Source organism: Leucopleurus acutus (assembly GCF_964270905.1).
Source record: "Leucopleurus acutus genome assembly, chromosome: 18".
In the NCBI taxonomy this organism is placed as follows: Eukaryota; Metazoa; Chordata; class Mammalia; order Artiodactyla; family Delphinidae; genus Leucopleurus; species Leucopleurus acutus.
The window spans coordinates 70,425,024-70,450,062 of record NC_139160.1 but is presented as its reverse complement, the minus strand read 5'-3'; the positions used below and the strand labels follow the sequence as shown (position 1 = coordinate 70,450,062).

At 42.6% G+C, this 25,039-nt stretch overlaps 1 protein-coding gene across 1 annotated transcript in view; it reads right to left on the bottom strand.

Moving 5' to 3' along the window:
- The window catches only part of ERCC5 (ERCC excision repair 5, endonuclease), a 29,286-nt gene extending 4,580 nt beyond the window's left edge, over positions 1-24,706 (bottom strand). Inside the window, exons 1-12 of the mRNA XM_082859561.1 lie at positions 24,235-24,706; positions 17,175-17,350; positions 16,148-16,263; positions 15,644-15,730; positions 14,527-14,587; positions 12,050-12,193; positions 9,889-10,096; positions 8,436-9,551; positions 6,392-6,639; positions 5,916-6,035; positions 5,529-5,742; positions 3,433-3,577 (exon numbers count right to left, since the gene is read on the bottom strand). Coding sequence (XP_082715687.1) covers positions 3,433-3,577; positions 5,529-5,742; positions 5,916-6,035; positions 6,392-6,639; positions 8,436-9,551; positions 9,889-10,096; positions 12,050-12,193; positions 14,527-14,587; positions 15,644-15,730; positions 16,148-16,263; positions 17,175-17,350; positions 24,235-24,322 — 2,723 coding nt within the window. The 5' untranslated portion in view covers positions 24,323-24,706. The remainder of the gene's footprint in view (positions 1-3,432; positions 3,578-5,528; positions 5,743-5,915; positions 6,036-6,391; positions 6,640-8,435; positions 9,552-9,888; positions 10,097-12,049; positions 12,194-14,526; positions 14,588-15,643; positions 15,731-16,147; positions 16,264-17,174; positions 17,351-24,234) is intronic.
- Between the last annotated feature and the right edge of the window lie 333 nt (positions 24,707-25,039).

Below are 25,039 nucleotides of genomic sequence, written 5' to 3'. Positions count from 1 at the left end.
TATCAATGTATCCGTATTATTTACCTCCAGTCAACTATAATCAGGAACGAAGAATATTTAATAAAATGTAAAAATGCCAAGAAGATGTTAAATTTTTAAAATGCAGAATGTAACTCTACATCAAGTGTGATCCCAATACTGGGGAAAAAAATGTATATATGTGGAGAAAGAAAGAAAAAGTAAACAGGGATATTTAAAATAATAAAAAACACTAACAACTGTTATTTTACCGTGCGCCAGGCAATGTTCTAAGCGAGGATACAGCGGTTAATTTTCTTGATGTTTTATTCCTTTTTCAATTTTTCCTTTGTGAGTATAAATCACTATGGTGGGTTAAAGCCCATTCTTGGACCCTCCTCCCAACAAGAAGTGGTGGGGTCCATGTCCCTTACCCTTGAGTCGGGCAGGCTCCGTGGCTGAGGAAGGGACATTGTGCCAGGCCTTTAAAGACTGCAGCTTCCACTTCCTGTCTCTTAGAATATTCGCCTTGCAAGCAGCCAACATGCTGTGAGGAAGCTCCAGCTCGTGAGGAGGCCCAGATGGAGAGGGTCCAGGCGCCCCGGGCCACGCGCTGGCCGACAGCACCGCTCACCAGCCACGAGCGAGACACCTCACGGGGCCCCTCTAGCCCAGCTGAGACGCCCCCGACACACCTGGCACCAGGCGAGGCAGCCCCACCCCGAGCAGCCTGATTGAACTGCGGATTCACGAGCAAAATCTCTGACTGTTGCTGTTGGAAGTCACCGAGGTTTACGGTAGTTTGTAATGTGGCAACGGACAACCAGAAAAATTTACACAATTAGGATAAATAAATGGCATAAAAGTTAAAAACATAAATATAACCCTCTCCCATCTACGCACTAACAGAACCTAAAAAACCCTACATCCGCTGCTTCACGTACTCATTGGTCTCAGGACCTGACTCACAGGCGTGGTCTCCACCAGTGCCTCACCTCACCAAGGCAGGAGTGCCATCTGGTGTTCTAACTTCAGTCTTCGTGCAGGATCAAAATGCAGAAAGGAAAAAAGGATCTATCTTCATCAGTTTTAAAATACTGTTCAAGAGGGCGCTGGGAGAACACCTACAATTCTCCCCTACTCTCTTGTGAATCTTCATCTTTGAAATATTACTCATGATTGCCAGCACAACACACTGTAAGCTCATCAAATCAAAAGGACCACCCCTCCTTCAAGCAAGAGGGCCAGGCACTTGAGGGTGGAAGACGGCATCTGCCCATCAGCTGAGCTCGGGGGACACAAGACGGGGCAGCAGCGACTGTGATAAAGTGGAAGGGTTTGTGCCCTGACCAAGCCAGTGGGGTGGAATTGCTGTCCTCTGTTTCTGGGCTATTTGGGAATTGGGGCTCAGTATTTTCAGATATCATTTCCCCCCCGGAAAATTCAAAATTTTCTGTGAAATCTCCCCCAATTTAAAGGTTGGTAGCCCACTCAAAATTAAAGAACATACTGTGTAGGCCAAAGCAAACACAGCTGGGCTGAACTCAGCCTGCAGACTCAGAGCTGCTCTGCTTTAAAGGGGGGCCGGCCGGCCAGGGTCTGGTTAGGAAAAGGGAGAGCAGAGAAGAAAGCAAGGTGACAGACACTCACAGTCTTACTGCTCTTCCACTGTCTCCGCGCCCTGTAACTGCACCCATCCTAGCCCTGCAGAGCCAGGCAGGCAGGGGCAGCTCCTATCTGCCATCAGGGAGCTAAAAGACCAAGGCAGAAATTGCTAGAGCTGACTAAAAACGTAACCATTCAAGCAGCAACAAAGGAGCAAAAACTGTTGAGAGAACAAAAACGGCATAAACAGGCATTCACTAGATCAGCATGGCAAACTGTCAACAAACATGAAAAAAAATTACTCTCACCAATAACCAGGACACCAAGTCGAAAAGCTAGATACCATTTTCACTTATCCTAAAATAATAATCAGATAAGAACTCAAAGACATGTATATAAAGTCACTCAAGGCAGTATTTGTTTAGACTTTAAAAAAACCCAGAAATAACAATAGGCATTTGATTAAATTAGTTATTCATGATACATCAAAAGACTCCTATGGAGTCATTAAAAACAGCAATGTAAATCTATACGTCGTTGATAATATGCCCTGTTCTATCATCAAATGAGTTGCAGGTAACATAAAAAGTATACAGCATTGTCCCATGCTTGTAAAAAAATAATAATAATAACAGACTTATATGAGTATACTTGTGCGTGTGATTATATATAAAATGCATGTGTATATTGTGCATAGAAAAGACTAACACTGTATAAACCAAAATGTTATCTGTAATCTTTATAATTCATATTTTGTCATTTTTCTAATGTGTGTTTGTTATTTGTATAAAAGTTACTTGTACTTTTGCAAGTTATTTACATACCATGACTTACAAGCAACCTAACAACGTACCTCCAGTATATACATTTCCTCAACAATAAGAAAATTATGAAAAGAGAGATGACGAAAACAAAAAATAAAATACAACACTATGTGTGCTAAGGCTGGAGGACAGCAATCATTCAAACAACTTTGTATTTAATTCTAATCACCGAATCTTCAGACCAGAACATCCCGAAATTTTTCAAACCAGGAGCTACGACTGGAGAGAACACTAAAGAATCATTAAATCAGCTACTGCCAAATAGTATCCCACGTCAAACTGATGATTTTAAAAGATGCCATCACAACCTGTGACTCGACGAAAAACCACTGAATTGTACTTTAAAAGAGTAAAATTTATGCTGTGCGAATTATATATATTTTTTTGAAAAATGCCACCAAGGAGCAACTTTAAGAAAGAACTACTTTCACAGACAACCTCGTAACTAGCGCCATCTCAGAATCTCCAAAAACAAAGAGTGTACCCCAAGTACAGCACGACTCTGGGTTCCGGACAGAAGGAGACGCTACCACTGAATACATCACAGTCTACACGCAGAGAGAAAACGTTCCTGGCATATAGCTCCATGCCCCTGTCTGGCCGACCTCCCTCAGAACACTTGGCACACAGCAGTACAAGCACGTGGATGCTTCTCCCTCGCCCCCAGGGTGTGGCAGCTCCTTGAGGACACAGCCTGGGGCTCAGTCACCTCCCCTATTCCAGCCTAGCACACTGTCTAGCACATAGTAGCTGCTCAGGAAATATTTGAATGAATGAAACGGTAACCTCTACACTCCCAGGAATTCCCACTGGACTGGCTATGTATCCTCAAACTCGGATAAGTGTGGCACCTCTAAAAATAATTGCCTATGATTTCATCAAACTCTAGAAAAGGGAAAACAAACTTTAGTAACCCCAACCATTACCTCCTCCTGTTTTCTCAGGGGACAATGATTTGTGACAGTTCACGATGTAAGGAATAGTTCTGTTTAATTTGGGTATTTATATATAAACACCTGAATTAAAGAAATTAAGAAGGACTTACGAGAATCTTAGGAGAGGTTCCAGGCCATGTCCAGGGAATTCATTGAGAATTTCCATGGCTGTAACACAACCTACAGTTGGTATTCCTTCCGTATAATCACTTCCAAGCAAATAGGCCAAATTTATTAATTTGTTCCGGTCCAATCCTATAAGAGTAAAAGTTATTATATACTTTTCTACTTTTTATTTTATAAACATTTATTACATAACATTTATAAACACTTCATTATATAGATAATATACATGTATATATCCTTATCCAATATCCAAAGGTATCTCTCTTTTGCTATTTGAAATAGATTCCTTTTTTTTTTTTTTGTGGTACGCGGGCCTCTCACTGTTGTGGCCTCTCCCGTTGTGGAGCACAGGCTCCGGATGTGCAGGCTCAGCGGCCATGGCTCACGGGCCCAGCCGCTCCGCGGCATGTGGGATCTTCCTGGACTGGGGCACGAACCCGTGTCCCCTGCATCGGCAGGCAGACTCCCAACCACTGCGCCACCAGGGAAGCCCTAGATTCCTTTTTTTAAATGGCATTGTGCTTCGATTTTTCAAGTTTCACACATCCTTGCAGTTTTAAATGCCATATAACCTCTGACCCCCAAATTTGGCGCTCTCACCGGGACCTCTCCTCTGAAAGACAGTCACGCACACTCAACCGGCACCTTAACGTCTCCGTGGAGATGTCTAAGGGGCACCTCAGAGACAACACATCCAGACCCGAGTCTCCACTCCCGCAACACCCGCACCTGCTCCTTCCCCGTTCCGCCACCTCACCAAGGCAAGGCCAGTCCACTCCATGCGCTGCTGCGGGGGATGGGGGGTGTTATCCCTGACTTCTCCTTCTCTCACATCCCAGCCCAGTCTACCCGCAGAGCCTCTCCACCACACTCTGGACTCTCCTCCTTCCTCTCTGACCTCACCTCTTGCCATCCTTCTCCTCATTCACTCACACTGGCCCCTGAAGTCGTTTCCCGGGCCTGCCGTAACAAAGTGCTCAGACTGAGGGCCTTACACAAAGGATTCATTTCCTCACAGTTCTGGGGACTAGAAACCTGACCTCACGGTGTCGGCACGGTTGGTCCCTTCTGAGCCTCTCTCCTTGGCTGGCAGACGGCCGGCTCTCCACGTGTCTGCACGTGGTCTTCCCTCTGTGTCCTAATCTCTCCTTCTTACAAGGACACCAGTCGGACTGGATTAGGGTCCACCCTAATGACCTCATTTGACCTTAGTCACCTCTTTAAAGAACCTATCTTCAAACACAGTCATACTCTGCGGTACCAGAGTTTAGGACTACAACACATGAATTTGTGGGAGATACAATTCAGCCCGTAACTATCTCCATGCTTCCCTAGAACACACCAAGCAGGCTTCTGTCTCAGGGCCTTTGCACATGCCAGTCCCTTTGTCTGACATGCTCATCCCCACGGTATCCATAGCACGAGCTTCCTCTCTACTTTAGGCTCCAGCCCAAAAGGTGCCTGTTAGTAAAGCCTTTTCTGACCACAAAGGACATGCACTTCCTGCGACTGCAGGTCACTCTCGCCTCTTTTACTGCTCTGTTTTTCTATATGGCTCATACCACTGTCAAATTACGATTTATGTATTTTTTTTACCACCTGTTTCTCCTGCTAGACAAAGTTTTATTCTCTGCTGTTTCCCCACTTCCCGTTGCCAAGAACAACAACTGGCATATAGGAATCGCTCAGTGTGTATTTGCTGAATCAACGGGAGGATGAAGGATCACTGCCAGAAACAACAAGGACCATGAGGCTCATGATTCCAGCAGGAGTGACCCCCACCTGTCTCCCCACTCTACCACCTGTGGTTTACTCTGGAGAGCTCAGGTAACCAGTCAGAGCGTAACCAGTCCTGATGATTAAAACTGCAGAAAATGTCTGAACATTACTAGGGTTTTAATTTCTTAGTTCCAAATTAAAAATCGTATTCTGCTACAGAAGCAAAAGATCGTTTATATGAAAACTTGTACAGATCTACCATTTCCATTAATGCACCAAATTAGCTCCTTGGAAAGAAAGAATTCATACTACAACATTCTGAAGGTAAATTTCAGAAAGCAATCGTACTCTGAAGTCTTACCTAATTGGTTGTGAAAGTCCACATACTGGTAATATTCTACAAACTTGTTTTTATTAAAAAAGTTTTTATAGACGTGCCGTGCTCCGAACAGCCAAATGTCACTGTCATCAGTGATCGTTCCAGAAGTTTGATCAGTCAGATCCAGGATGGCGCACTGAGCTTCTGCTTCCATGGGAGCCTCGACGTAGGGGATGCCGAACAGGCGAAGAAGTTCCTGAAGAGGTACAGACACACGATGACCCCTGCTGAAATGCAGGACCTGGCCTCCACCCGGAAGTGGGAGCAGTGCTTCAACAGTTAACTTAATGCATGTGCCCGCGGGGAGTCTGATTAAGGAAAGACATCGGTAGGTAGGTATTGTTCGAGGACACCCAGCTGTCCACCTACCTGGCTTTCCTGGAACATCTGTCCTGTCACAGTAGCCGCGACCCGTTCTTGCTGCTGTTTTTGAGCTTTCAGTGACTCCTGCTGTGTTAAAAGGTTGCTCTCCAGCGTCTCCAGCTCCTCCTATAAGATAATTTCGCCTGTGGGTAATTATATTAATAACCCAATTAAGTTCATTGGTTACAAAAAGCTTGTACTTAGTCTGACTGAAGTTACCAATAAGCTTTTTCTCCTTATGCAGGTTTCCACTTGGAGTTCTGAGCGAGTTTGTAATAGCTTTAGAGTTCCCTCACTAACCCACACGGGAAGTGGACACTATCCCGGCCAGGAACCTCCACAAGAAAGGAGCCATGTCAGCAGGAGTAAGAAAATGGGTGCAAAGAGCTATTATGTCTTCCTCCATCAGCTCCTTAAAAACTCAGAAGCTACTTAACTTGGCTTCCTCAGCAATGAGTAAAAACATGATGTCACGTTATTACCAGGTCAACATCTTGCCATTCGTTGAGCAAATCATCTGCATCTTTTTCAGTTTCTTCAGGTGGCTCAGTGCTCACAGCCTCCCTCTCAGAGTTGTCTCTCGGGAGGCCCTGGGGGTCACCTGTGGCTTCTTGCGTCTCAGTTCCTACTGGTTCCTCTTCACCTTGTTCAGAGGGAGGTCTGGAAGCTTCGTGTAACTCAGCTTGAAGTTCATCGCTGCTATTTATACTCTGCACTTCAATGAAACTTCCTGTACCAAAATAATAAGATCATTTTGTCTATAACTAAAACATTTAAATTACCCTGAAATCATCAAGAGCTTTCCAAAGTATCCTGAAAAATGTTTTACCCTAAAAAGAAGAGATTTAAATGTCTTAGAAAACATGTAATAGTAGTATATTGTTATTAAATAAATTTATTAATAAGTGCCTGTAACTTCAAAATAAGCCTTTTCAATTAGATACACTGGCACTGTCTTTGATATTACGAACCATGCTCTCAAACATTTGCACATTTGCTTATAAAAAAACGTCCTCTAGGGCTTCCCTGGTGGTACAGTGGTTGAAAGTCCGCCTGCCGATGCAAGGGACACGGGTTCGTGCCCTGGTCTGGGAGGATCCCACATGCTGCGGAGCGGCTGGGCCCGTGAGCCATGGCCGCTGTACCTGCGCATCCGGAGCCTGTGCTCCACAACGGGAGAGGCCACAACAGTGAGAGGCCCGTGTACAGCAAAAAAAAAAAAAAAAAAATGTCCTCTAAGTTAACTAATATTGTTTTGAAATTCAAAAAGAACTACCAAGGTATGTACACAATCATGGAGTTTTTAAAAAATGTTTGTATGCTATTTCACTATGAACACAGCAAAGAATAACACTGTGACGCAGAAGAGAGAACCCTGGATAAGGACACGGAAGAAACAGCTCTTCCTCTCCCACCTCCTTCCTTCCTCTCTTGATGTCCTTTCTTCTCTTTGAAAAGCATTTATTGATTCCCTTCCTTCACTTCAGGGGGAGGAGTCTGGATCTGAGGACACACTCAGGACGGAGGGGCTGGGACCAAGGGGACAGCCAGGACCAAGGAGGAGGCCAGTGATATCGGGAGCTGGTTACAAACAGAGAATGAGCAAGTAAGTAAATACACTGAAGATAACAGAAGGTCCCTCACTGTTAGACAGGGAAATTATAAAGAAGGCAGAGTGTAGAATGAGATCTGGGATGCTGGAGAAGAACTGCACATATGAGCGTGAGCTCATGGGTGTATACACAGCCCCACGAACAGGTGCCAGGCAGGGTTGGGATTCAAACCCCATCCAATGGCCCCAGAGCCAGAGCTGCTTGGTCTACACTGCACTGCTCTCTCCCGTCTCCACCCTCTGGTCACCTCTGCAGGGGAGCTGAACCAAGAAGGCCAAGTGTCCCCCTGGCTCAACCTCACCTGGGAACGGCGTGGCAACTCAAGTTTCTGGCCGTTCTACACATGTCCACAAACGACCACAAAGACACTACCGTGAGGACTGATTCTGGGGTTAGATATAAATTTTAGTGAGTAGGCAATTTTACAGATTTGAAATCTGTGAAAAATGAGGATTGACTGTACATAAGTGTACATAGATATAGACATATAATATATATGTGTACACACAGAGAGCGAGAGAGACAGAGAGAGATATGATAAAGCCAATGTGGTAAAATGCCAGCCACTGAGGTCCTAGGTGAGGGAAATAGAATTTTTTAAGATACTTTTTCAACTTTTTAAAATTTGTAATTATTTCAAAATAAAAAGTTAAAAAATTAAAGGGAAACTCACCTTTACCTTCTCCAACTAGGGCACTCCCTCTCTTTAAAAACAAAAAAGAAAAGAGCAGCCAAACAGCAAAGGTCAAGATTCCATTACTAGCTGTGTGTCCTTGGCAAAGTCACTTGTCCTTTCTGGGCCTCTAGTTCACCACCTGAACAATGTGGATCTGGACTACACTAAAGCATCTCTCGGTTCCTGCAGATGCGAGATCCTACTTTTCTTTATCTCTAAATGAGCACAAGCACTTACCATCAGATTCACTTTCTTCAGAGCCTGTTTCCTTTGGTTCCATGGACGCTGGAACTGAAATTAAACCCTGGCCTGCAGATTCAATGGTCTCATGTTCTTGGATGGTTTTCAAGAAATTCTCATGCTCTTTGGCATTAACAGATGCCACATTTCCTAAGTCACTTATTGTCTCTAAAGGGATACTTAGCGTATCACTCGATTCTTGCAAACTGACGGTGCCTTCAGGAGCAGGGTTTTTTTCAGATTCTGTTGCATCATGACTTGAAAGGACAGAGGTGTCATATTTACTCTCTGGTGGAAGAAGACCTTGCTGTAGCTCAAGCACTTTGGTTCCACTCCTTGATACGGAACTCGGACTTGTCGGAGGTGTCCGTGTCCACTCTGGTCCTCTCTGGAGCCCAGGTGCATCCCTGGGTAGCACCACAATGTTTTCCAAAGGAACTGGATCTTTTCCATCCTTAAGTGCAGTCTCATCGTTTGTCTGAAAGGCTTCCTTCACCGGGGGAATAAATGACATCTGCTCTTTTGGAACGCCAGAGTCGCTGCCTTGACAAAAGACAGTCCTTGGTAAGTGAGCCGATTCTGTCCGCTCTTCATCGGCATCAGCGCTGGTTACAGGCTCCTCTGCGAGGTTTATACTGGCTGCGTGAGACGCTGCTGCCAACGGCACTCCTTCACCATCTCTCATTTTAGGTCCTTCCTCAGTCTCCTCGTCAGAACTGCTCTGGAGCGGTTTCGGTTTTCTCGCGCCTGCCCCTCCTGTCTGCACGTCGCTCCTGGCACGCACTTTCACGTCTTCATCATCGTCATCGAGAGCTCTCTGCATGGCCAAGAGAGTCAGCGGCGACACAGAACCTGCATGTGTGGTGGCGGGCGCGTGCCTCACATGGCACAGCCTGCGGGTCTCACTCTCCAGCTCATCTTCTGAGCTGCCGCCCAGCAGGGCCGCCTGCAGGGCCAGTAAGGTTCTCCGGGAAGGAGGGGAGGCGTCAGGCTCTTCCTTTGGCTCCAGCTTTTCACATGGAGATGACTTCATGTCAGAAGACCTGCTGTGCATTTCACTGCATGAAGGAAGAGACTCTGAATCCACTTCTGCAACTTTCTTAGCTTGAATACCTTGAGAAAAATTAAATATTCTCACTATGTAGCTTTACGGTATGACAACATGCTTCTAGTTAGATGAATAAGAGCATACCGGTTCTCATAAATGAATTTATAAATTCTCATTTAATCAGCAACTAAGAGTTAATTTGTTAGTTAATTTTAAAGTGGGTTGGTATGATACTACTTAATACATTAAAATCTATATACATTTATTATTGCATTAATAATAATTATAGTCAATAAATTAAGTAGGACTTCATTCACATTATCTGGGGGTGGTAGCTTATAGAATTCAGACACACGACATATTTTTGGTTTTTAACCGTCAAATAAGTGATGGTACCTGTACCTTTAATCAAGATGTAATGTGAAGTATCTTCAGAGACCACCCTCCTTGACTCTACCTCCTTCAAAAAGCCTCCTTCATCTTCATATTGCCTTTGGATTTGTCCTGAATGTTGTTGATTCATTTCCTTTTGGACATTTTCTATGTGTTGGTTTAGATAGTTTTTTTTAAGCAAGCCTTTGAGCTGGTACTGTGAAAAGTCACTGGACTCCTAAGGCAAAATAAATAAACAAAATTTATCTTATATTAAATACAGACAGTATTCTCATATTTCCATCCTTTTCCCCCAAAGGGGATAAAGAACAAGTGATTTTTTCCATTGGTGGTACTTTCATACTAGAAAAGTAAAATTTGAATAGTAGGAAAAAGCTATAATTGCTTTGTTAAAGGATAATCTTTCAAACAAAAAGAACTGGGCAAAAGAAAGGAAATCATGCATACTGTTTATGATTCCATCATTTACTCAAAAAACATTTATTGAGCATGTGATGCATGCCAGGCACTGTGACATGTTGATTCTGGCTTAACGGACAATCTTTTAGAATGCAAGTAAAGTGCCCAGCACAGTTCCTGGTCCATAAAAGACACACAATAAATCATTGCAATCACAGTTATTAGTAATACTTAACATTTATAAAGCACTTCCTGAGTAAGACATTCTTCTAAGTGTTTTTAAATATATCATCCCATTTTATTCTCAACTACCGATGAGACAGACGTCATTATCTCCATTCCACAAATGAAGAAACTGAGACTTAAACAGCTTGAGTAACCTCTCTAGAGCCGCATGGCTAGTAAGTGGTAGATCTGGGGTCAAAAGCAAGCTACCAGAGCTTCCCTGGTGGCACAGTGGTTAAGAATCCGCCTGCCAGTTCAGGGCACACAGGTTTGAGCCCTGGTCTGGGAAGATCCCACATGCCACGGAGCAACTAAGCCTGTGCGCCACAACTACTGAGCCTGTGCTCTAGAGCCGGTGAGCCACAACTACTAAGCCCACGTGCCACAACTACTGAAGCCCACGTGCCTAGAGCCCGTGTTCCACAACAAGAGAAGCCACCGCAATGAGAAGCATGCGCACCACAACGAAGAGTAGCCCCTGCTCGCCGCAACTAGAGAAAGCTCGCATGCAGCAACGAAGACCCAGCGCAGCCAAAAACAAATAAATAAAATAATAAATTTATTTTAAAAAAAACAAAAAAGCAGGTTGCCAAGCCTTATACTAAATTGCTCCTATTACTATTAAGATTATTACTCTTATTACTTACCAATACTACTATTATCAATTTTGCATTTGCCCAATGTTCAGACAATGCAAAGGTCCAGTCTGTATGACTTAGAACTTCCCTTAGCTACCAGGACGGATCCAACGAGCTGTGTACCATCCTACCCTGGCCTACCCATCCCAGAGGCTCTGTGGTGGCAGAAAGAGAAAAAATGGAGCAAACCATCAGGACTGCCTCTTTCTCCCATCCTTCCCACTGTTGTTTACATAATCCAAATTCTATCTCCTCAAAGACCAGCCAGAGATCCATTTACACTCAAGAAACAAAATGCAGGATGGATAGACTGAACCTGGATGTTTCCCCTGAAACAAAAATAAATTTACTTCTGTCCTTTGAATATCATTTCTGTACATCTTAGCATTTTCCTGTGTTCACGTACTTCATGGAAAAGCAGATAGGAGTGATGGGAAAAGAAACAGCTCCTGCCTTTTTCATATTTTTGGTATCAAAATATGTTAATATTCTACAATGTATATTATGGGTTAAAATAACTTTTATGAACTAACCTAAGAATTGAACCACTAAGAGTACACTAGGCACTTACTATGTGAAAGATACTGAGCTGAGTGCTAAAAATACAGAGGTGAGCAAGGTAGGCACATTTGGGTGCTAAAAATCTAAAGAGACACTACAGGGTGCTGTGAGAACACAGAGCAGAAGACAAGACCTGGTCTTGGTGGAAAGTCAAGAAAAGCTTCCCTGAGTAAGTATTTATAAGTTCAAACTTATAAATGCATGTTTCATAGTATCTCGGAGATATACAAATGCCATTTACTGTAAACGTATATTGTACAAGTAATGCTTATCAATTTTCTTTTTCTAATGAAAAATTTTGCTGATATTCTTAATTCTAAGCATTAATGCGCTGTTGTATAGTTTACCTCTGGCATTGCTTCAAATAATGTTCTTCTTCGCTTGGTAAATTCTTTCATATCAGTCAAGATTTCATGCTTTATTTCAGGGGGCAGGCTGCTAAAGTCTTCAGACTCAATATCTACTGCATTAGGATTCTGAAAGAACTCCTCCTGTAAAGAGTAAAACGTAACACCATGAAATTTACACTTTATACACTTAATTCTATTCACCGTGACAGATTTTTTTCGGTGCTTGTATCATAAACAGAGTTCTGCATATTCTACAATAGGCTAAACACAGTTGTACATTATGTGCAATAGGCATCAAAGTGAATAGGCAGATTAGGGAATGTATCCATTCACTCATTCATTCATTCAAAAGAAAAAAAATACTTGGCAGGCACTGTTCTAGGTGCTAAGGAACTACAGAGATCATGCCAGGTGAGGTCCCTACTCTTAGGAGCAGAAGACACAGGATAAAAAAATAAATGAACAAGATAACAATGAGAAAACAATGCAGGTTAATCTGATAGGAGAGTTAATTAGAAGAACAGAAAGAGAAAAAACAGTATCTGATAGAGAGGACCCCACCAGAAATAATGACCTGCAAGCAGGGACACAAAAGACACCCAAAAACCTGCTCTGGGACAGAGCATCTCAGGCTGAGGGAACAGCAAGTGCAAAGACCCTGAGGCAGAGATAAGCCTTATGAATTTGAACAATATTTACAGTCCCCTTAGTTAGATAAGTTCTGTCTTGCTCTTAACCTAAAATCAAAAGTAGTCATTAGTGGGCTTCCCTGGTGGCGCAGTGGTTAAGAGTCCGCCTGCCGATGCAGGGGACATGGGTTCATGCGCCAGTTCGGGAGTATCCCACATGCCGCGGAGCGGCTGGGCCCGTGAGCCATGGCCGCTGAGCCTGCACGTCCGGAGCCTGTGCTCCGCAACAGGAGAGGCCACAGCAGTGAGAGACCCACGTACCACAAAAAAAAAAAAAAAAGTAGTCATTAGTAAAGATAAAATAATACAATTTGCTCTCTTGTATGTATGCATGTTGTGTGTGTATAAACCAGCAAGCACTTAGGACAGGCCAGTCATTTCACTCAGAGCTTTCCATGTTTTCCCTCAGGAATGCTCCCATCGTCCCTACGAGGAAAGCATCAATATTATTGTTTTTTTTAAAAAAAAGGAAATAAAGCCTTGGAGAAGTTGATTTGTCTAAGATCTCACAGCTAGTGAGCTGTAGAGCCTGGACTTAACTGCAAGTCTTTCTGCCCACGGGTCCATGGTCTTCATCAAGACTGTGCTCACTTGCTGCATTAATAATGCAGGACCTTCATAAGCTGAAGAATCTTGCAGGTTCAGCTCAAAAGTCTTCTACCAGACATACCAGAATAACATGAACATACAAGAAACCGTGAGCTTGGGAATCAAAGAATGTTACCCGCTCTTCTGAGAAATGTGGAAAAAATTTCAAAAACTTGTATATGCAGCACAACCTCAACTTGTAAGCAAGTTGTGCATTAAAATATGCGTGGTGGTGGCTCTGCAACCTGTGCACGGTTCTCTGACCCTCTTCTCGCCTAGCTCCCCTCCCATTAAGTGGGGGCTGGCCCTAACCAGCTGCCAGTGAACAGAGCGCCATGGAAGGAAGGCTGTGCACCTCCCACAGCTGGCCAGAAAGGGCAGTGCGGGCCCTGCTGGCACTGCCTCTTGGGCTCCTGCCCCGGAACACAGCGGCAAGCTGTGCCAGAGCTCTGGCCACACGGAGAGGCCACAGGCGGGCGTTCTGGCTGACAGGTAACGTCAGTTGCCGGGCACGCGGGGGAGGAGGTCTTTGAGGGGCTCCAGCCCCAGCTACCGTCTGACTGCACCTACACGGGAGACGCTGAGAGGGAACTGCCTCGCTGAGCTCATCAAGCCCCAGAACAGAGAAGATGATGATGATAAAAGACTGTTTTCACAGCACTAAGTTACGCAGCAATAGGTAACCACGGCCTGTGCATGAACATACATCTTCATAAATATATACATACACACATACCCTTGATACACATACACATACCCGAACACACACACACACACACACACACACACACACACACACACACACACACACACACACACAGGTATTCAACTACACGGGGGCGGGAGGGGTACTAATAAACAGCAAAATGTTACTAGAAGTTATTCATGGGTGATAGGCTTCCCGTATTTTTATACAAGCATTTATTGTTATTTCTATTTATTTATTGGTTGGTTGTAAAAGAAAGATGGCTTATTGTGGATATCTAGATAGGCATAATTCCATACATATGTTTATGAGTCTGTGTATATTTTATATGTATGTACATTCACATGCACAATATATACACACAGTAAAGAAGGTTTCTGTATTTTTTACCAAGAACATTCATAAATCCATACTACCTCATTAAAATTATTCATTTGCATGTTATTCATTTCAAATAGAATAAATCGTCAATTCAAAAATTATTTAAATACCTGTAGTGCTTGTTTTTGATTCATTCTCTCTTGCCATGCTTTTTCATCCTCCTCTTCTGAACTGAAAGTCAAACACACGTTTATAATATCTATGATTTAATGACTACTTACAAAAATATTTCTTGAGTGCAAGGTGCTGCTAGTTACGGGAGCTGCAACAGTAAGATGGCCTCAGTCTCACAGTGTGATGGGGACGCCTGTAAGCGAGCGATCGTAACATGACCTAATATCTCCCATCACCAGGGCAGAGCAGGTTGCTGAAGCTGCAATTAGGGGTCACTTCACCCCAGGAGCTTTGTGAAATCTCCTGCAGTTACACTGCCTGATTAAGGGGTTGAAGTTTTATCCTAGAGAAGGAAGAATCTAGGAAGTGCTTTAAGCGAGGAAATGACAACATCAGATTTGGGTTTAGCAGGTTCTACACTACCAGCCAGACACTGGGCTTGGCAGGGAGGGGTTCCCTCAGAAGGGTACGATCAGAGATGGAGACACAGACAGAAGTGTGGAAGCCAGGACGGTAACCTCGAGACACGATGATGGCCGCAGCGGTAACTCACAAGCTGTGTGGCCTCACAGGAGCCCCGGGAAAGGAGTGGGGGAAGGACAAGCTGGCCCTCCACCTGCACGTCAACCAAAGAAGCCGCTGAGGACTAACATCCAGCCGGAGGGAAGAGTGCACAGGGGTGCCCGAGGAAGAGTGGCCAGAGAGGGTCCCAGACATCAGGCTGAGAAATGCAAAGCAGCCACTGGATTTAGCAGGGAGGACGTAGTGTGCGGACTTTAGTGATGGCGTGAGAGAGAAAACACCAGGCTGAGAAGCAGGTAGAGACAGCTGGCGTCAGTGAAGTGTAAGAAAAACCAGAATCCACGTCTCCACGAATTCTAAATGAACAGTGCTAGCACAGGCTCCAGAAAATGAAAAAAGAAAACCGCCACAAACCACCAAAACACAAAGGTAGTAAATAAAAAGTTTGGTCTTAAAAAATATTCTAAAAGGTGTCGAGAATGCGTATTTCAGATGCATTAATTCCCACATGCCTTATTATGTAGATAAAATAGAAAGGTTTAAATCTGTCTGAATACAGCAATAACATTTTTAAGTAGTTAAAACATTTACCTATCTTTCTCTGCCTCTTGTAAAGGTGGCAAAACATAGATGTCATCTTCTCTTTGAACTTGAGTAAGACTGGGAAGTGCTTCCTCCCTGAAAAGTACACAGAGACTTCAACAGAGATCACAGGAAACAGTATTCTGAGAGTCAATAATACTCCCCAGTGATCACACAAATGCTGACGAGGAGGTGAAAAGGGGAAACCCAGGGGCGATGGGTTCGGCCCCTGCTGGCCTGGCTGCCGGGCTGCTGGACAAGAAAGCAGCCTCCAGAAAGAGGGGACCTGGTCTCGGCGTGAAGAAAAGTGTTCTGAGAGTAAAACGTGCAAAAGCAACGCGGCAGCTTTCCTTTCTCGTGATCACAGCTGATTCTCACAGAACAGAGTTTTCACAACTTCAACTAGGTCAAATGGACACCCCATTTATTCCTCTCATTAGGGAAAGGCAGCCACAAGAATCTGATGCAAAAATTTTAAATTAATCTTTAAAATTAATGTAATTCCCCTCTTGCCTTTTGCTTTTTAAGGCAGTTTTGATAACTTGTCTTTTCAAAAATGTTTTCAAAAGCTTCTCGGTAGTTTTTTTGGAGTCATTGGTTGCCAAGTCCTTTCTCTGCCTTCTTTTAGCCTGTGAAAAGAAAGGATACAGGATTTTATTTCAAGGTATTAGTATATCAAAAACATTTCTGTGGGTTTTTTCCCTAGAGAATTTGGTTTGTCTGAGTTTTCGGACTATGGTTGTTTTGGTATCTTCTTCTAATTACCGTATGAGTGAATACCTTCAGGTTTTTGCTGTGGAAAGGACACCCAGAGTTTCCAACTAACGAGTACTTAATGGGCTGGCTATCACACAATATATTTGGGAAGCTATTAATTTACTTTCAATTTCTTTTAAACATCCTTTAATGTCCTTAAGTAGCCTAAAACTTGATATACAAGTAAGTAAATGCTTCCCTAAAGGGATTATTATATTAATTAATTTCTTCTTTAAAATGCCACTGTTAAGCCAAAACCAATTCCCGATATTAGTTTTTATAAAAATACATTACTGGTATGTAACTCTGTCCTTCCACATCCAAGATTATGTCATAAGAAATCCTAAAATGTATAGAAATATCTTGTAAGAAATGTCCAAAACAGGGAAAAATGGAATAGTCTCAGTGCTTACAGTTTACTACAAGGCAGAAATATCAAAACATTCTTTCATTTCCTCTTTTTTAACTGAGATAAACCGCCATATAACGTTGTGTAAGTTTAACTGCAGAACACCTAAGACACTCTAAGGGGAAAACTCTCTACTGTAACTTTAGTAGTTTTATTAAAAGTTAAATATTATTGCACCTGTGACATACTTTCAGAAACAAACCTCTTTTAAAAGAAAAAGTGTGTGTTCAAGATAAATTTTTAAAAGTTGAATTAAACTAGATATATGTCGAAGTTAAGTCTTGATTTCCAAAATTCTAAGGAGAAAATTTAAATTTTATGTGAACTTTTCCTTCTTTCTAAGAATGCATAAAGAAAAACATAGATGACTCTTACCAGAGTCTGTTTCTTCAATAGTGGAGCATCCCCATCAAACACAAAAATAGGACGAATTCGAAAAAATAAGAGTTTGCAGAGCCGATGGAACAAAGTAAGAAGATGAGCATTTTCTATTGAGTTCCCATGGCGATCCCGAACTCCTTTAAGTGCTTGGTTTAACCAAATGCTAATATCTAGAAGGATTGTTAATGGAAAACACTTTGCAATTTCTTCCCTCACCCTCACAATTTCAAATTCCTAATGTCTGATATCATCCAAACATTAAAACTGAGCACCCATCACAACTTACTTGAAACTGAAAAATGGTTAGCCCTGATGGAATCTACCTAAAATCAGTTAACTGTATTTGGGCCCTGTTATCACTATTTACATTCTGAATTTTTAAATCTTACATAGATATATGTCTCCTTTAAAAAGTCTAATCGCAAAGAAGTGTTTCTTTAAAAAGAAAAAAACTAATGATCTGTATGGAATTTTAGTAAATTAACACAACTTTTTTGGAGAACAATTTGGCAATTCATAGCAAAAAACTTTAAAACTTGCATTCTATTTTATGTAAGAATTCCACTTCCAGACATTTATCCTCAAGAAATCATCATAGATTTACAATAAGAGTTACTTATAAGACGGCTTGTTTATAATAATGAAAATACTAAGAATAAAAGTTTTCCAACAGGCCTTTTTTTAAATTAGATTATGATATAGTGATTTGCTGGAATCCAAGGGTCTCTTAAAAATGGAAGTCGCAGAAGCACATGAGGCAGAGAGTCACAAAATATTATTAAAGGAAGTAAAACGGTTACAAAAGTATGGAAAATATAATTCCATTTTGTAATATATGCAATATGCTAAATATTAAAAAAAAGACTCGAAGTTCAGACATCAAAATATTAAGAGTAGTTGTCTTCTGCTGTGATTACCTAATTTTTCCTTCTTGGAGTCTTCTTATATTTTTAAACTTTACTAAAGAATGCTTTTTAACAGATTGTTTTCTATTTGTTCATAAGAGAGGGACACAGCCCTCTGCCCGCTCCCCCGACCCACCATTAAAGTGCTGACTTCGGCAGGGATGGCCCGCAGGCCCTCTCCTTTCCTCCTGTCTGCACTGGCTACCCAGGTGACGACCGCCCCCCATACCACAGCCCATAGAGCACCGAGCTCCACACATGCGCCCCAGAGCGCTCTCCCAACCCCAGGTCAGATGGCCTCGTTGACATCTCTACCTGATGCCTCAGCCGCTTCAGACTTACCACGATCAAAACTGCACTCCGTGCCTTCTCAGCAGGCTACTCACGCCCCCATTTCAGTGGATGTCACTCCCATCCACCCAAGCCAGAACCCTGAGCGCCATCCCACGTACGCCTCCACCCAGCCATTGCCAGGTCCTATCAGTTCTACCTTTTTATCTATCTTGAAACTGTTATGTTAGATTTCACCGACAGACCTGTAGTGAAAACTACAGTGGAAAGCTCCCACTGCCTTTAGAATAATATCCAAAAGTCCTTCCCACGGCCTACGAACCCTGAATGATCTGTCCTCTGTTCACCTCTCGTGGCTCATGTCGAGCCACTGGGCTTCTCTCAAACCCTGGAAGTCACTAAGCTCCTTCCTGCCTCCAGGGTCTAGACCCTCCTTGCTCCTTCCCCAGCCTGAAAGAGCCCCTCCCTCTCTGAGCCTAGAGATTCCCTACCCTTAGGTCTCAGTCTAGGGGTCACGCCCTCAGCCGAGATTAAGACCTCCAGTTACACACTCCTATTCAAAAACACCTTGCTTATTTCATGGCAGAAATGTTTCTATGCACTGGGGATACAGTACTGGACAAAACAAAGCGTTTGCCCTAATGGAGTTTACAACCAGTGCAGGGGGAATCCAGACTGTGAGCTCCATGACATGTGTAAACCACACTGCTGGGCACCGCTCTCCCTCTCAGAGCACATAGGAGGCAACAAAGACCTGCTTTCAAATGAGATGAACGGTTAAATATTTAAATGAATGTACATTATCTACTTACTACCATAAAAAATTAGGCCCATCAACAATTAACTTAATAAACATTACATAAAAAATAACTAGTGGAGAGCAAGCTATTACTAGATTCATTCCTATGATATTTGAGGGCTACTAGGTGCCAGGTATATCCAAGATCCTAGGGATAGAACAGTGAACAATATAGCTATGAACAAAACAGATAGGGCCCCTACCCCTGAGAAACTTGCATTCTAATGGGGAAGACAATGAAAATCAAGTACAGACGTCTAATACATCAGGTTGCTGGTAAGTGCCAAGAAAGAAATAGAGCAGAGTAAAAGGACAAAAGTGTGATTGGTGGTCAATAGGTCTTTAGTTAGGGAAGTCCTATCGGAAGAAGTAACGGAGGCCTGAACGAACGAAGAGGAACGAGGGAGAAAACAGTGGGGCAGGAGGTACAGCAAATGCAAACGCCCTGGGACAGAAGCAGGCTTCCGTTTAAGGACAACATGGCAGGTGCACGGCCAGAGGAGCAGTAAGAGGAAGTGATGGGTGTATATAGTCACTGGAAGGTTTCTAGAATGTGACTGAAGGATCACCCCAGTGGACACGTGAGGAATAAACTATAAGGAAGCCAGCTTTAAACTAGTTACAACAGCCCGAGGGAAAGCAGAACGCAGTGGCGAGGATGATGAGAAGCGGTCAGAAAAGGATCCATCCTGGAAGTAGGATCTGGCATTGGCTTAGCTCTGTATTGGGTCAATGGTGTTGTTATTGGGTAAATATTTCTAATTGGCTTGTTTCTGGTTGCTACACCGTTGTATCAGATGGAATAAGTTTCTACTTAGCCCATTCCTTTAAATGTTATAATCAATGAGAAAAATATAATTTCAGATCAGTAGCTCTCAACTCTGCTGTCCTTTGGAACCAGATATGAAGCTTTTGAAACACAGATTACTAAACATAGGTACACCTAAAATTCTAAATCATAGAGATTGAGATCGGACTTTTTTTTTTTTAATTAATCACAGGTAATGCCAATTCTCAGCCAGGTTGAGCGTTCCAGCTTAAAATTCTTTTTTTTTTTTACACTCTTTGACATAAACCACAGCAAGATCTTTTTTGACCCACCTCCTAGAGTAATGGAAATAAAAACAAATATAAACAAATGGGACTTAAAAGATTTGCACAGCAAAGGAAACCATAAACAAGACAAAAAGAAAACCCTCAGAATAGGAGAAAATATTTGCAAATGGAACAACAGACAAAGGATTAATCTCCAAAATATACAAACAGCTCATGGAGCTCAATATCAAAGAAACAAACAATCCAGTTAAAAAATGGGCAGAAGACCTAAATAGACATTTCATCAAGGAAGACCTACAGATGGCCAGGAGGCACATGAAAAGATGCTCAACAACACTAATTATTAGAGAAATGAAAATCAAAACTACAATGAGGTATCATCTCACACCGGTCGGAATGGCCATTATCAAAAAATCTACAAACAATAAATGCTGGAGAGGGTGTGGTGAAAAGGGAACCCTCCTGCACTGTTGGTGGAAATGTACATTGATACAACCACTATGGAAAACAGTATGAAGGTTCCTTCAAAAACTAAATATAGGGCTTCCCTGGTGGCGCAGTGGATGGGAGGCCGCCTGCCGATGCAGGGGACACGGGTTCGTGCCCCGGTCCGGGAAGATCCCACATGCCGCGGAGCGGCTGGGCCTGTGAGCCATGGCTGCTGAGCCTGCGTGTCCGGAGCCTGTGCTCTGCAACGGGAGAGGCCACAACAGTGAGAGGCCCACGAACCGCAAAAAAGCAAAAAAAAAAACACCTAAAAACTAAAAATAGAACTACCGTATGACCCAGCAATCCCACGACTGGGCATATACCCTGAGAAAACCATAATTCAAGAACAGTCATGTACCATAATGTTCATTGCAGCTCTATTTACAATAGCCAGGACATGGAAGCAACCTAAGTGTCCATCGACAGATGAATGGATAAAGATGTGGCACATATATACAATGGAATATTACTCAGCCATAAAAAGAAATGAAATAGACTTATTTGTAGTGAGGTGGATGGACTCAGACTCTGTCATACAGAGTGAAGTAAGTCAGAAAGATAAAAACAAATAACATATGCTGACATGGAATCTTAAAAAAAAAAATGGTACTGATGAATCCAGTTTCAGGGCAGGAATAAAGAGGTAGACATAGAAAATGGACTTGAAGACATGGGGTGGGAGGGCGAATTTGGGGCAAAATGAGAATAGCATCGACATATATACACTACCAAATGCAAAACAGTTGGCTGGTGGGAAGCAGCAGCACAGCACAGGGAGATCGGCTCTGTGCTTTGTGATGACCTAGAGGGGTGGGATAGGGAGGGTGGGAGGGAGACGCAAGAGGGAGGGGATACGGGGACATGTGTATGCAAATGGCTGATTTGCTTTGTTGTGCAAGAGAAACTAACACACCAATGTAAAGCAATTATACTCCAATAAAGATATACTATTAAAAAAAATTTTTTTTAATTTTATTTATTTTTGGATGTGCAGTGCAGCGTGTGGGATCTTAGTTCCCCGACAAGGGATTGAACCCTCGCCCTCTGCAGTGAAAGCGCAGAGTCCTAACCACTAGTCCGCCAGGGAATTCCCGCAGCTTGAAATTCTTAAAAAAGAAATATGCAGAATTAGGCAAGCTGAAAATATTTCCATAATTGAATTTGTCTAATTTCAATAAGTTTATAAAAGGCAACATTAAATTTATCCCAGGACTGGAAAAGTTAAATGTGCAGCCAAGCCAAAAACCATTTTACAGATGAGACTCAAAAGACCAGTAACATTTTGAAACAAAAAATAAATTACTTTAGTTCTGTTGCTAGGCGATGTAAAATTTAATTAACCCCTATTAGTATGCAAAGCCTAAAGAGACTGTAAGATTTTGTTAATAAAGTTAAATGTATTTTACAAATGTTAAGGTCCATAAGAGACAAAAGTTTAATTATTAATTCTTTATTATTTGACACAAACACTTAGATTGCATAAGTAAACAAGACACTCATCTAGAAATGGTAAAAAGACCAAATTATTTTAGGGATCCAAGAATAAATTATGAAACTCGTATGTCATGAGTAATTTTATTAACAAATAAAACCAAAAAACCTGAATATATTTCAGATATTTGACTTGGAATTCCCATGAAAATGAAACAAAGCAAAATCAATTAGAGAACAGCAACCAGCTAGTCTCCTTTTACATATACGTATATATGCATATATATATACATATATATGAAGTTACCATTGTAACTACAGTACCTTTGGCAGTCTTCTTTTAATAATTCACTCTTTCAGAAAAGCCTAATAACCCCATGAATATGACTTCATGTCCCAAAAAAGTTTCTGAGTCATCTGAAAATAGATGATCTAAATTAAATTCTTTACATTTATTTTGGACAACTTTCTAAAAAATCAGAATGCTGAACTTCACATCACACCTCAATTGTTTAACAAATTATTAATTCTTCATACGGGCTGCAACGTAAACTGATCTAAATCTTTGCTGAAGTCTTAAGGGTTCCTGACACTGAAAAATGCTTTCATTCACATGTACAATATATATTGATAGTTCTATGAAGAAAATCTTCAGAAAGCAGTAATTTGAGAAACCACTAGAGGGCAGCAATAGCACGTGTGCTTTAAAAAAACTTTCCCACAAGTAACCTGGCATAAAACTTTTAAGCCACCATTCATTACGGATGTATTTCAAGATGACTCACATTGCAAAAAACACAATCATCATCATGTTACTTTATTTAAAAAATTATCAATGCTCCATTATGTATAAGTTGTCTCTATACGAAAGTCAACAGCTCCTTTCACTGAATCCCCACATCCTCTGACAGTGCATTTACCACGGGACAGCAATTATTACATGACTGTCTCCTCCACTCCGAGTGGAGATCCTAGGCTCATAGGTTCCCACTTAGGGAACTGGTGTAAGGTACCACCAGCTTCTGGAACACAACAGACATTCAGAAAAAGAAAGAAAAGAAAAAGAAAATGAAGACTGCTTAATGAATAAAAAGATCAAAATGTCAGAAACAGCCTTCACATGTTTTGGTAATGAAGAAAAACATTAAACTCCAAAGGCACAAACAAAACCAGCCAAACATGCACACAATCAACAGTCCTTAAAATGTCCATCATAGAGTCTGGGAAGAAAATAATTCACTGTAGACCTTTTGAAATCTTTTCAGTGTTGTACTATATGAATTTCCTATTCCAAAACACATAACAAAAGATAATAAAAGTTACTTTTTAAAAAAAAAAAAAGGTCAAACACTTGCCCACACTTTTCTTCCTCTAACAAACATAAATAAAGCAAGACTCAGGACAGCAGGCAAAACTACTGGTCGGAAGTCCACTTCGTTTTCTCCATGTTGACCTCCCTGTCGGGATAACAGATTTACAATTTACCATACTAGCAGCGACAGACACTATTCTAAGCTTCTTTCATTTAAATAACCCCTTCATTCCTCACACCAACCCTGTGTGCAAAGACTATTATCACCTCCACTTCCCGGATGAGAGAACTGACGGATAAGAGAACTGACGCATACACTTAGGCGCCCCTAAGTGATTAAAACAAGACTCCAATCCAAAGCTGTGTGACTTGCAAAGCCAGAACTGGGAGATTGGGATTGACATATACACACTACTACATATAAAACAGATAACTAATAAGAACCTACTGTAGAGCACAGGGAATGCTACTCAATACACTGTAATGACCTATACGGGAAAAGAATCTAAAACAGAGTAGATATATGTATACATATAACTGATTCACTTTACTGTACAGCAGAAACTAACACAACACTGTAAATCAACTCTACTCCAATAAAAATTAATTTTAAAAAGAAAAGAAAGGAAACATCCCAAAGAAGACCCTATAGCTACCCGCCTGGGTGAGACCTTCAGCCTAACAACGCCCCTCTGCGCCCCCTGGAGAACCTGAGAGCAAAATCCTGGCACCCATCGTGCATCCCTGGCACCGACACCCGGAAAAGGATACCCACGGCAAGGACCTTGCCCTCCAGCGTCTCCGGGTTGACCTGCCGCCCGGAGCACTCCAGCAGCTTCCAGAGCCCCTGGACTCCCATGAACGAGGTGTGCCCTCGGAGCGCGTCTCACGGGCGGGATCGCGGGAGACCTTTCACTCCAAGTCTTCCACAAGAGGCTGCACCAACGCCCCGGACCCCGAGAAGAGCTCCCCAAGCTCCCACCCGGAGAAGACGGAAAACAACCAGGAGCGCACAGCTTTCCAGGGAAAACCGGCCCGGGCGAAAACCGCACTTCCCAGAACCTGACACGGCCTCGCGTTAGAAAGACGGGCCCAGAGAAAGTCGGAGGCACAGAGGAGCAGGTCCTCGTCTCGCCCAGCGCTTTGGCCCAAACTTCTGCACTCCAAACATTTGACCAGGGTGAGGGGACAGCTCAGGCGAGATAAACAGCCAAAAGACGTCCCTCAGGCAACCCCTATCTCCTCCAGGGGGGCCGTAAACTCACACGAAATGGAGCCGCCCGGCTTCCGTTTAATGCGTCGCGCAGGGCGGAAGTCCCGCCTCCCCACGGTGATGTATATCCGCTGCGCCGTTACACCCCGGAAGTGAGGGGGTGGTTCGGTCTTCGTGTTTGCATTGTGTCTGCGCCCTGCTTCCTCCGCACTGGCATCTTGTTGCTGTTAAATGTTGAACCATCCGCAAAGCGTTTGCCTTCAGAGGTTGCGGTTTTCTAGGTTCTTTACCGGTATCAGTTTCTTCCCACTGAGCCGCCACTTGTGAAAACTCTTAATACTAAATATTGTTTTACATGTGAAA